Source organism: Engraulis encrasicolus, chromosome 23 (assembly GCF_034702125.1).
Source record: "Engraulis encrasicolus isolate BLACKSEA-1 chromosome 23, IST_EnEncr_1.0, whole genome shotgun sequence".
NCBI classification, from domain to species: domain Eukaryota; kingdom Metazoa; phylum Chordata; class Actinopteri; order Clupeiformes; family Engraulidae; genus Engraulis; species Engraulis encrasicolus.
This window is the reverse complement of record NC_085879.1, coordinates 152,747-165,218: the sequence shown is the minus strand read 5'-3', so window position 1 is coordinate 165,218 and position 12,472 is coordinate 152,747. Positions and strand designations below refer to the sequence as shown.

Below are 12,472 nucleotides of genomic sequence, written 5' to 3'. Positions count from 1 at the left end.
CAGCAGCAGTACTGTTACCAGCAAAACGGCCTCAACGATTGGCGTTTGAAGCAAAAAGAAACAATAATGAACCCCAACACATCTGTATGGGGTCAGCCATGGCAGCAGGCAAAAGGGGGATGGGAGAAAGACCACCTCCAGCATGTGTGCAGATGATGACTCTACACATCTGGAGGTGTGTGTGTGTGTGTGTGTGTGTGTGTGTGTGTGTGTGTGAGAGAGAGAGAGAGAGAGAGAGAGAGAGAGAGAGAGAGAGGAGAGAGAGAGAGAGAGAGAGAGAGAGAGAGAGAGAGAGAGAGAGAGAGAGAGAGAGAGAGAGAGAGAGAGAGAGAGAGAGAGAGAGAGAGAGACTACGTCTGACCTGAGTGAAAAGAAACTTGCAGACTTTCAACCCATTGATTGCTGGGGACAAAATAATAATAATAATAATGATAACAATTAAAGAGAGACTTGAGACAGTCGATGCCAAATACACCACAGAGAGAGAGAGAGAGAGAGAGAGAGAGAGAGAGAGAGAGAGAGAGAGAGAGAGAGAGAGAGAGAGAGAGAAACCAAAATGGACTTGGCTAAGTTAGTGGAGATTTTTACCCGTAGATTATAATAGGCCGTGCATGGTGGCTCACAAAGGGCTTGTTCTTTATTTTTCTTTTCTTTTCTTTTTAAAGTCAGATGATTCCCATACAAATCTTATTGTGTTGTATTTCTTTTTAAATATGAGTGTATACAATGTTTGTGTGTTTTTTTATGTCGTTAAAAAGCACCCACGTAAGAAGCTGTGTGGTGAACACAGGCTGTTGCTGGTATTTTTTTTTCTTTCTTTCTTTTCCAACTTTGACATGGGGGCAGCTTGAGAAGAGTCGTTTGTGGGGTGTTAAGTGGTAAGATGGAGTATGATGATCATGATAATGAGGAGGAGGGAAGCCATTCCACCTCCACCCAGGTCTTCTTACATCCTACATACACTGGGCTTGAGCTTGTGTTGGGGTGGCGGGAGATTATACACTTGTGATAGAGGCTTTTTGTGTCCTTTCAGTAGTCCTAGTGTTAGTGTTTTGGGGAGCATCCGGGGGGTGTCGGTAGGGGTATGGTGGGGGGTTGCCGCTGGAGTGGCGGGGGCTCAGGGCCAGGTTCTGCCGCCGGTTGCTGTCCACGTTGCTCGAGGTGTTGGAGGCCAGGCTCTCTCGCGTGCTGAGCAAAGGAACAACAAAAAAGAAAGACAGAGAAAGACATAAGAGACAAAGAGAGAGAGAAGTAGAGGAAGAGTGTGAGACAGACAACGATGGCCAAGCTGTATTCATTAGTTATGTTCCAAAGACCTATTGTTTGGCATGACTGAATGATGTGCTGGTTGAATTGGACAGGTAAAACCAAATCATTTGGAATATGTGGCACTGGAGTACAAACTAATGGATCCAGCTTGCCAACAGGGGGAGGAAGCAGACTTATTTTAAGAAAGATGTCAGATTGTAAATAAACTTTATTGTGTTCACAGGGGAACCGCGACAGGGCAAATTAGAGGCAGAGGCTGATTGCTCTCATATGGTTCCTGTTCAGGGAAATTAGGACACCATCCAGGCTTGAACCCACCCCCCCACCCCCCCAAAAAAAGAAAAAACCCCACACACACACACACACCCACACACACACAGACAGACAGACAGACACACAATCCCAGCTCTCCAGAAGACTCCTGTGGGAGTGGAGGAGGGAAATGAAAGGAGACATAAAATGACAGGGGGAAAGAGTGGGCTACACAACTGTTAAGTGAAAAAGATGAGAGAAATGACTGGATGTTGGATTGATGCGGGGTTAAATGTTTAAGGTGCACTGTGTGATATCTTTTGTAGTTAATTTCCAGAATTCATGCTGCCCATTCAGAAATGTTACCTTTTTTTTTTTTTTTTTAAACAAACACTTACCAACACCATCAAATTCTAAGTATTCATTATGACTGGGAAAATTGCACTTTTTATTCATAAAGAGAGGGGTCTTCTCCATGGGCCACCATTTTGAATGTCCAGAAATAGGCATTTTTAGCTGCAAAACTTAGTGTACTTTGGTCATACTAGTAAATATTAGCTTATTACTCTGTTAATATTCATGAAAAGATCAAATTTGACATTAGGCAGCACAGTTTCAATGAGCAGCATAGTTGCCATACCTACTTTGGACACCAACTTACACAGTGCACCTTTAAGAGAGTTTCACATTGCTCAAGCAGTTTAGTAAACTTTACACTTGCTGTCATGCATAGCCTTAACTGTATTGCAATTTTCCATATTCAAAAACAAAAAAATGCAGACGTCTCTAAACTAATATGAGGCCAACAATGATAAAACAAAGGCACATGTCTGGTCTCGGAATATCAATGATCTGTTGATGACAATTCCAAATAAGATCCAGACCTACTAAGCAGAGTGGCACACACATTCTCAACACATTCCCGCACCATTACTGCATATTGGAGCATGATTTGGGCTTGACTAAATTTACTGCCATATTTCGCTGTTGACTGAAGTTAATATGGGCCAGTAGTTAAGCAATGTGCTGTTGGATTCTGGAAAAGGGTTGATGATCAAACAAAAACAGTCAATCGATCAGCAATGACAGAGCAAAGCAGTCACCCATGGTGGATTTAAGGGACGAATCATCAACATTTCTCCATCCAAAATGCAGGGACAAGCTGTGCTGTGTTAAAATTCACTTTGAAAAGTCCCAGCTGGCAATGTGTGCACGTCATGTGTGAAATCATATACGTCTGTCCAATCGTTTAATGAGGTAATTTAATCAAATGCTCTCCAGTCAACTGATTGTGTGGAACATTATAGGCTGTCAGCATCAGTATGTTACATGTGCAGATTGACATTAAAATACTTGCAATGAATAGTATAATTGTGTTCAACGCTATTACTGTTAGGCAATTACTGAAACTAGTGTCTGATTATATGTGGCCTGTGTGTCATTGCAAAATCAGACTGTTAATTTGGATGGAAGAGACCCAGCTAATTCCAGTTGCCTTCTTACGAGAAGGTAAAATTACAGTGATGTCAAAGATGAAACGTGTTTAAATGCTCATCTGGGTTTAGTCATGATCTTCTCCTGTTCAACACAGAATAGAAGAAAGCACAGACAAGTCAGCCAGACAATTTCAAACTGGAGACACGAATCTTCCCAATAAATGAGGTGTTGAAAAGCTGTCAACTAGTATAATTCCCTGAAATATAACAGCTTGCAAAGTCTTCACGTCTCGTGTGAAATTCAAACAAGTCTTTAAACTTGGCTCAATGTCAACTTTCAGACTGAGCAAAGTGATTCAAGGTCTTGCAAATCCTTGCAAATTCACAAAACTTGTCAAGAAGATGTGATGAATTAATTGTGCTGACAAGTTTTTTTCCCGATGTGGTTAACACTCATCGTCTGCATAAGAGACCTAAGTGTGACTGTAGCCTACAGAGAGCAGAGGGTGTGAACTGATCACAGGAATAAGACCACCCTGATGATAGTTGTGATGGTAATTGTTCTGGAGCGGAATTTGCATCAGTATTTCTTTCAAATGACATACATGTAATTATGAGTTTAATTGTGCAAAGGGAAGAGAAAAGGGAGGGAATATGAAAGGAAAGAGTGATGGGAAAAGCAATGAATTCAGGACAAAACAACACAGGGATCAACACAGATGACGTAAAACACTATGAAAAAACATACTTTAATTTGCAACTTAAAAATACACAGATGAACACTTGAGGGTGGGGGTACGGTGGGATTTCAGGCTGGGTGCTGTGAAACTAACAAATCATAGTTGTCTGAGAACATGAATAAGACTGCATGAAACTGATCAAGTTAGACAGGGTTTTGGCACGTTTTATGCAGGCTGTGCATGTATGTGTGTGTGTGTGTGTGTGTGTGTGTGTGTGTGTGTGTGTGTGTGTGTGTGTGTGTGTGTGTGTGTGTGTGTGTGTGTGTGTGTGTGTGTGTGTGTGTGTGTGTGTGTGTGTGTGTATGTAGACAGTCACTCCCAGCTGCAAGTCAAATTAACCTGAGAGAAGTTGCACAATGCCTTGGATCGTTTGACCCATAGTCACTTCCCCCTAATATGCCCTCCTCTATGTAAACACAGTTGAACCCACAGCTGAACCCAAAATGCATTAGTGAGGGTCAGCTTAGGCTCCAATGGACGTTGGTTAACCCATTGCCATGGTGTGTGTTGATAGCCTTGTGCCGGTCATACACTGGAAAACATTTGGACTCACTCTACCTTATAATTGCTGAAACTTAAAAGGTGCACTGTACAATATTTTTAGTAGTTTATTTCCATAAAAAATATTTCCGTGAATTCATGCTGCCCATTCAAAATTTTTACATCTTTCACGAATAATTACGGCCATCAACAAACTCTAAGTATTCATTTTGACTGAGAAAACTGCACTTTTCAGACATGAAAAGGTGGATCTTTATCATTTTCGCCATTTTGAATTTCCAGAAATACACATTTTAGCTGCAAAACATACTATACTTCCGTCATACTAGTAAATATTAGTTTATTATTTAGTTTATGAAGAGATCCAATTTGGCAATAGGCAGCGCAGTTTCAATGAGCAGCATAGATGCAATACATACTCTGGCCATCATCCTACACAGTGCACCTTCAAAAAAAGAGGACAGACTTTTCCTGTCACAGACTTGGTATTCACTACCAATTAACATTGATTCAGTCAATGCTTCCAAGTATTTTTAAACATCAATGCCGTTTGTAGGTGTAGTACAAAACCATTAAAAAACATCTTTAAGAGATTGCCCAAAATATAAACAGAAGACTACCAGCTGGTAGGGGAGGGAGCAAATACAGGAAGGGGAGTCACCATCACTACATTCATTGCAGTTCAGTGGTATCACAATGAAGGGGTGATGAGGGAGTACAAGGAACAAGGGGTGCACTGATCTCGGGTTGCATGGTCTAGTGTGGTCGCCAGGATTACATACAGAATGTGCTGCTATGTAAGGCATAGTGTATTGCATATGTGGACGACCTCCGACTGTACTATAGGAGGGCTGTGATGTTTTGATACAGTAGTGCACAATGACAGCACAGCTTTGAAAACTGAGTGTAACAGACTAACCAGAGAGTAAACGGAAAGTAAACAAAGTATCTGAAATTGTGGATTTTTATCCCTTTGTTGTGTTTTTTTTTCTCAACACGCCAACAAACAATGCAACCCTAAGTCAGACCATGGAGTAAACACAATGAAAGGGTTCTTGACTTGGTCTGCAATAACAAAACAAACAAAATCACACAAATACTTAACAACAAACCAAGAACATAGCATCAAAAATAAAAGCGACTGTAAAAAAAGGGTCTTCAAATGTTTAAATTCACAAGAACACACAAAAAACAAATCAGGTAGTGGTTTAGTGAGAAAATTAAATCATGGTTGGAAGGTTTAAAAGTTATTTTTCTTTTGTCTGACAGGCAATTGCCACAAACAAACATACATGACTTCACTTGAATTCTTCAGTAGAATTCTCTGTCATAGGAAGAGTCTTGGAAAGGAGGATCAAACGCAGCATCACACAACATACTTACATACTGTAAGTTTGCATATTCACAGAATAAAACAAAACCACCTCAGCCCTTAACCATCAGTGGTGTAGTACCATGTGTAATGTAACAGGCCTTTCCCCCAAACCTGAGGTGGACTGGTGTCTTACCGTGGCGAATTAAATCCACTGTCCACGGTCACGCTGCTACTGTCCATGCTATCGAGCCTCGTGGAGTGGGCCGATTTCTGGCTGCTGCCGTTCTCACTCTCCTTGGGGCCCGAGGGGAAGGTCAGGTTCTTCTCGAACTTCCTCTGAAGGTCGCGTTCGCGCTCCCTCTCTAGGAGCCACTGCATGGTGCCTCCTTCCTCCATGGCCTTCTCCTCACGGGCTGCCTTTCTAGATGCCTCCTCCGAATCATCGTCCGACACGTTGTAGTAGTCGAAAGAAGCGTTGGCGGCGGCGGCTGAGGGTTCTGAGGTACCGCACGCCGCCTGGTCACGACCTGGCGAGGGTGGCACCGATCGCGGCTTCTCAAACCGCTCTTGGCCCGTCTCGCCAATGGCGTCGGTGGCCGGCTTGGCGTGTGTGGTGGCGTTCATGCAAAGCGTGCCAAGCTCAGGGTAGCCGCCTTCTGTTACATACTCGGGCGGCTTGAGCAGCATGTCCTGGTTAAAGGCCTCTGCCATTTTATCTCCCTTGCTGGATTCTGAGGTGGGGTGGTGCGAGAAACGTCCATTGGGTAAGGGCTCGAGGGTCTGAGTGGTAGGCACCTGTAGGGACAGTCCAGCCTGTCCCTTTGAGGCATCGTCTTTGTAATCCACAGGATGGAGGGAGGCGAGAATGGGCGTCTGGCGCTCCGAGTGCATGCCCATGCGCAGGGCGTCCACCATGGCAAAGTCATGCGGCAGGGAGGAGGGTCCCGAAGGATGGATGCCCTCGGCCAGCGTGCCACACTGGAAGTAGCTCTCCTCGGTGGCCGACAACTTTGGCGAACCGCTCTTTAGCTCATTGTAGGCCGTCAGGCTGTCGCGGCTCTTGCTCCGCTGCACGGCGGGCTGGCAGAAGCCCTCGCTCTCCAAAGACGCCATTGCCGCAGCCGCCGCTGCCCTCCCCATGTCAGGCACATACACGTCCGGGCTCACGTTAGCAGCAGAGAGCAGGCCCCGGGAGAAGTGGGCGGCCTGGGCCGAGGCCCGTAGCGTCCCATCGTCAGTGTAGTAACGACTTCCGTCCTCGGGGCTGCACTCAAAGTCCTCCGGCGTGTCCAGAAAGGCCCCCCCCAGTGGGCCCTTGGAGTTATCCATGGAGCGGGAGCGGGCCTTGGCCTTCTCTGAGCGTTCGTTGCGCGACTTGCGCTCCTGCGTGTGGCTGTGGCTGCGGTGCACCTTGGAGTGGTGGTTGGATGCCCGCGAGGGCTCGGGGAAGGGCACCTCAGTCCGCCGCTTGGCCAGCTCACCCGAGACGTCCCACTCGGGCGCCGTAGTGAAGTGTGACTCCACAATGTTGGGGTTGCTGTGGACCATGTGTTTGCCCCGGTTGCGCTCCATGGAGTACATGGCCTCGCGAGGTGAGCGCACCAGCGACGAGCTGTAGAAGCGATAGTCCCGGTAGTCCCGATACTCGCTCAGGCCTCCTCCTCGGTCGCCGGCCAGGTCCAGGTTGGAGCCCTCGGACGGGTTGCCCCGGGACGCCCGCGGCTTGCTGTGGGAGCGCGAGGGCTTGCTCTGCGGCGCCTTCCGGTGGCTCCGGCTGCGCTTGCTGCGGCCACTCTGTTGCGCTGAGGAGTTGGCCTTGCTGCGCTGTGCCTTCTCCTCCTCCAGACGCTAATAGGAAGAGAGGTAGACAGACAGACAGACAGCAAGACAAACAGAGGATTATTAATGGCACTACACAGAGTGAGAGTGAGATATCATCTGGGGCAAGCCAACTAATGCACATTGTGTACAACAAAGTACATAAACAGACAAGCAGCTAAACAGGATTAAAAGATTACAAAATGTACAAGTGAACAGTATATGAAACGCTAGCACATCTGCACAAGCACCCCTAGAATAGCTAAATAAACATCGCAGCATGGGAGGTCTCAATATGGTCATTCTTATCATAAACTCACACACAGTTTATATCAAACACTAGATTAAAAAGCTGAATGTGAATGAAGCAGCATACCTTCAGCAATAGAACCACATTACAACATTCATGATGGCCAACCTGGATACAGAAGCTGGAATCCAGTGCCAAATATTCCAAATGCCTATTTACCGCAACTGTTAAGGTAAAACAAGGTCTTCCGGAATGTGTGGCACTGGATTACAGCTTCTGAATCCAGTTTGCCAATCGCAGTTCATACCTTCATGACGGCGGTGTGACGCGCCAGGTTCTCCACCGTCAGGTCGGGGTTGATGCGGCGTATGATCTCCATCTCCACATCGCGCGGCACCGTGGTGGGCGTCTCCTCGTCCCTCAGGGGCCACTCCTCTGGCGGGAACTGGGCCGAGAAGGTCGCCAGCTGCTTGGCCTTGTCCTTCTTGAAGCTTAGCCGGAACAGCTTCAGCCCAAACTTCTTGGACTGCTTCTCACTGCTGCCGCTGAGCACCCCTCCACCTTAGATTACATCAGGTTACATTACATTAGATTAGATTCACTTTATTGACTTTACACATGTTAGAGTACAGCAGAATGACATGCAATTTAATTTACAGAAAAGAAAAACAGAAGAACAGAAGAAAAATGTCTGCACGCTTAAATCCTCTTTTTGTGGCCCTGCCGTGGTCAACCGGTGGGGCGCTCGCCTGCCATGAGGCTGACCCGGGTTCGATTCCCAGCCCGGGCCCTTTGCTAACCCTTCCCTCTCAAATCCTCTTTTTGTTCTTTTTTATGGCCAAGCTTTCGGTCCGGCTAAATACAGAGTACAAAGTACAAAAAGCAGAAGCGTACAGTGTATATGTAGATAATGTCTTTATGTAGGGGTCTATATGTAAGGCGCACGACAGAGAGATGCAGGACCCCGACGCGAAGTGGAGGGTTTGATCTCTCTGTGCTATTCTACGAAAGGGAAAGGGAAAGGGACCTTGCTGAATGTAATCCTGCTTATTACATATGTAGCTAATCTTAGGTTGAGTACATACATGCCCTTTTCCTGTATTCTCCCTAACCCAACTGCACCAGAATCTAGCAAGTTAGATGCTTCTCTGTTGCACGCATCTAACTTAGATGCTTGTAGAAAGTTTGCTTAAAATGCAGACAGTATGATTGTTTGAAGTTGTCATGTGATTGAACTACCAAAAATTAAAGTTCATATAAAGTATATCTTCCTGCTGTATTTCATCATAATTATGACAACAATTATGGCCAAGAGACTTTGAATTTTGCACAGTTCAGTAGGTTTCCAAGTGTCAAAATCAGCTGACATCACATTCTGTCTGTTGCCAGTGACAGCGGTCTGTTATAGACCGACGTCTGTTATTCAGATATAACAGATGTGCAAAAGTTGGGGAGCCCCAATCAAGTCAGCCGCGCATTCTAAAGAATGATGTTGAGCCATGTAATAATTAGAATTACGCTATATTCACAGAATATCCTAAATGTTTTTTTTTAAAGACAGTATCATTATAGATGGGTATTCTGGGTCACAAGGCCATGGCCCTTTGGAAATGGGGGAAACATTCACATTAGCACCTATGGGAGGAAAGCACTTACAGCAATTCACCTTAATGTCAGTTAACATTTGCCAAACAGCACCAAACTTCCTGTCGCCATCTACAGTCATGCTCTCTCCCACCTCAGAAAATATCAAAGCTGATAGATAAGTACAGTGGCGGTACTCTGTGCAAAGCATTTTTCATTTACATTAACGCTAATGGGGACCAAAACTGCATATTTTCCTCAGACGAGTATGGTCGCTGCCTGATAACTTCAGAGACGCTTTAAAGGCAGATGCTAGAGAAGCTTAGGACCAAGAACATCTTAGGCTCAGCACTGCCGCAAACAAAGTTTCAGCACTTATCCTCCTCGACCTCAGTGCCGCCTTTGACACGATAGACCACAACATACTAATTGACCTCCTTGAATCTTGGGTAGGCTTGTCCGGTCACGTCTTAGAGTGGTTCAAAACATATATTACAGGAAGGCAGTTTTTTGTCACCATCGGAGAATACGTCTCCAACAAGTATGATGTGCCTTTTGGAGTTGCTCAGGGTAGTTGCTTGGGCCCTCTCCTCTTCTCTCTCTATATGTTGCCCCTGGGCTCCATCATCAGAGAACACAATGTTGATTTTCATAGCTATGCCGATGACACTCAACTATATATCTCTGTCGAGCCTAGCCAAACCACTGCCATTCATGCCTTGACTAAATGCATGTCTGCCATCACAGATTGGATGAACAGTAACTTCCTAAAATTAAATGAGGATAAAACTGAAGTGTTGCTCATTGGGCCTAAGAAAAAACGTGCAAAACTCCACTCAAGCCTAGGTGACCTAAGCATGCACATTAAAGATAAGGTTACTAGCCTAGGTGTGGTCATAGACTCGGATTTGAGCTTTGAGCCTCACATCAACAAGATAACAAAATCTGCTTTTTTCCATCTTAGAAATGTCAACAAAGTGCGCGGCTTGGCCCCCCGACAAGACGCTGAGAAACTTATTCATGCCTTTGTCACCAGTAGGATAGACTACTGCAATGCTCTCTTCTCTGGTCTCCCAAAAAAATTAATTGACAAATTGCAACTCATTCAAAATTCTGCGGCAAGAATCCTAACAAGAACCAGAATGAGAGAGCACATCTCTCCTGTCTTGGCAGACCTGCACTGGTTACCTGTCTCATACAGAATCGACTTTAAGATTCTGCTCACAGTATTTAAAGCATTAAATGGACTTGCCCCTAGTTATATCTCAGACATGCTCTCTTTTTATGCCCCTGCTCGAGCTCTCAGGTCTACTGATGCCAAGCTGCTAAGGACCCCCACCCCCCCGCAGAAGAAGATCGGCGACGCCGCGTTTGCCTGCTATGCGCCCAAGAGATGGAACGCCCTCCCCATCGAGATCCGATCAGCCACCTCCGTCGACTCCTTCAAGAAGCAGCTGAAGACCCACCTCTTCATCCTTGCCAACTCCTAGCTGCCAAGGCGTCATAGTGTCCCAGCTACCGCAGCGCCCTTACTACTCGCAACCAGCCCTGGCAGGGGGCTCCCCTAGGTGGCCGCTGGTCTCTGCCTGAGGTTTCTTCCTGACTATAGGGGGTCTTTTTTCTCAGACCTCACTGAGCTTTTTTTTCCCCCTTACAAACTATGAATCAAGGGAAAGGGAGTTTTTCCTCACCCCTGATGCCACCAGGGGCCGCACCTGAGCGCCCAATCTCTGTGTGACTATCTATGACTTATGATAGGCCCAGCCACTATGGACCTTACACATCTAAGAATCCTGGTCCTAACCTACGTTGACCTTATGACTCTACATTCTCTGTTTATCTCTTCTTCCTCTGCCTTCCTGCTTTTTCTGCCTCTCCTCTATACCTCTCCTTTTAAATCTATCTCTAACAATGTTTTTTTCCCATTTGTTAAGCACTTTGAGTTACATGCCTTGTATGACACAGTGCTATACAAATACAATTATTATTATTATTATTATTATAAGCGTATAACTGTGCTTGGGGGTAAAAACTACAAAAATGAAGAATGATCTTCAACATCAAGCATAGATACCTCCGCCACCCTGGCTGCTGCTGCTGCTGTCCTTGTGTTTGTGCACCATGGTCTCGGGCTTGAAGGGGAAGCTGATGGTGCTCTTGCTCTTGTCGGTGGAGCCGGGCGGCAGCAGGGCCTGGGGCGAGTGGTGCGTGGGGGGTGAGGGGTGCGGATCCCCACGGTGCTGCTGCTGCTGCTCCTTGGCTGCCCGCCGCTGCAGTGTAGAGGAGTTGGAGTGGTGCTGATGCTGGTGGTGGTGGTGATGGTGCCCTCCGGACGACGCAGACGCCTCTTCCCGGTAGCCCATCACGTAGGCCTCAGCCACGGGCATGCCCACGCCGTGCTGCTGGCTCTTGTGGTGCGAGGAGCGCTCCCGCACGCAGCCCGAGGACGAGGGCGTCATGGTGCCCGAGTACGGCGACGTGCACTGCTGCGGCGACGGCACCGGCTGCAGCGGCTGAGGCTGCTGCTGCTGCTGTTGTTGTTGCAGCTGTTGCACCTGCGGATGCTGCTGTTGCTGCAGCTGGGGGATCTGCAGCTGCTGCAGGAGCTGCTGCTGCTGCTGCTGCAAGTGCTCGGGGATCCGCTCGTCCAGGTGGTACCACTTGCTGCTGCTGCGGATGAGCGAGGGCGTGATGAAGTAGGTCTGCGGCGTCACGATGAAGTAGCCCTCAGGGCTGGGGTAGATCTTGCGCTCGCGCACCAGCACGTTCAGCGTGTGCCGCAGGATCTCCGGGCTAGGAGTGGGCACACCTGTGGAGGAGAGAGACGCAGAAGGAGAAAGAGATCAAGGTGACGGTGAGGATTATGTCCTGATTAGAGCATCTCTGGGCTTAAAAGTGGACATACCTGCGGATATAGACACACGTACGCACACAGGGAATGCGGTCAGGGTGATAGCGATGATGATTAGCCATGTTTATACTGTGACCCAAAACCGGTACATGACATTAAGCCTAAGCACTGTAAGTGTTCAACTCATTTTAGCCTACTGTAAGGCACCTGCAAAAAAACGACTGCTAAATGCCTAAGCCCTTTGTGGGAAAAGGTGCCCTCAGTCTATAAAAACCTAAATTTCTCAGCCTACGAAGCACAAAAAACATGAAATTAGTTGCATTTAAAAGCTAAGACCCTCCTTTGGCACTAGAATGTGTTCATTCAGTGCTAACATTTTTAATGAAAAAAATATAAAATCTCATGAGCCTGAAAGCTGCGTCTATGTCGCTCCAGGCGCCTAGGTCAATGCAAAAC

The 12,472-nt window shown here is 46.6% G+C and overlaps 1 protein-coding gene across 4 annotated transcripts in view; it reads right to left on the bottom strand.

Annotated features, from left to right (window-relative positions):
* Positions 1-558: 558 nt before the first annotated feature.
* stox2b (storkhead box 2b) overlaps positions 559-12,472 on the bottom strand; it is a 97,369-nt gene continuing 85,455 nt past the window's right edge. For all 4 annotated transcript variants that reach the window (XM_063190797.1, XM_063190798.1, XM_063190799.1 and 1 more), the window contains exons 3-6: positions 11,240-11,974; positions 7,889-8,142; positions 5,707-7,361; positions 559-1,188 (exon numbers count right to left, since the gene is read on the bottom strand). In XM_063190797.1, coding sequence (XP_063046867.1) covers positions 996-1,188; positions 5,707-7,361; positions 7,889-8,142; positions 11,240-11,974 — 2,837 coding nt within the window. In that variant the 3' untranslated portion in view covers positions 559-995. The remainder of the gene's footprint in view (positions 1,189-5,706; positions 7,362-7,888; positions 8,143-11,239; positions 11,975-12,472) is intronic.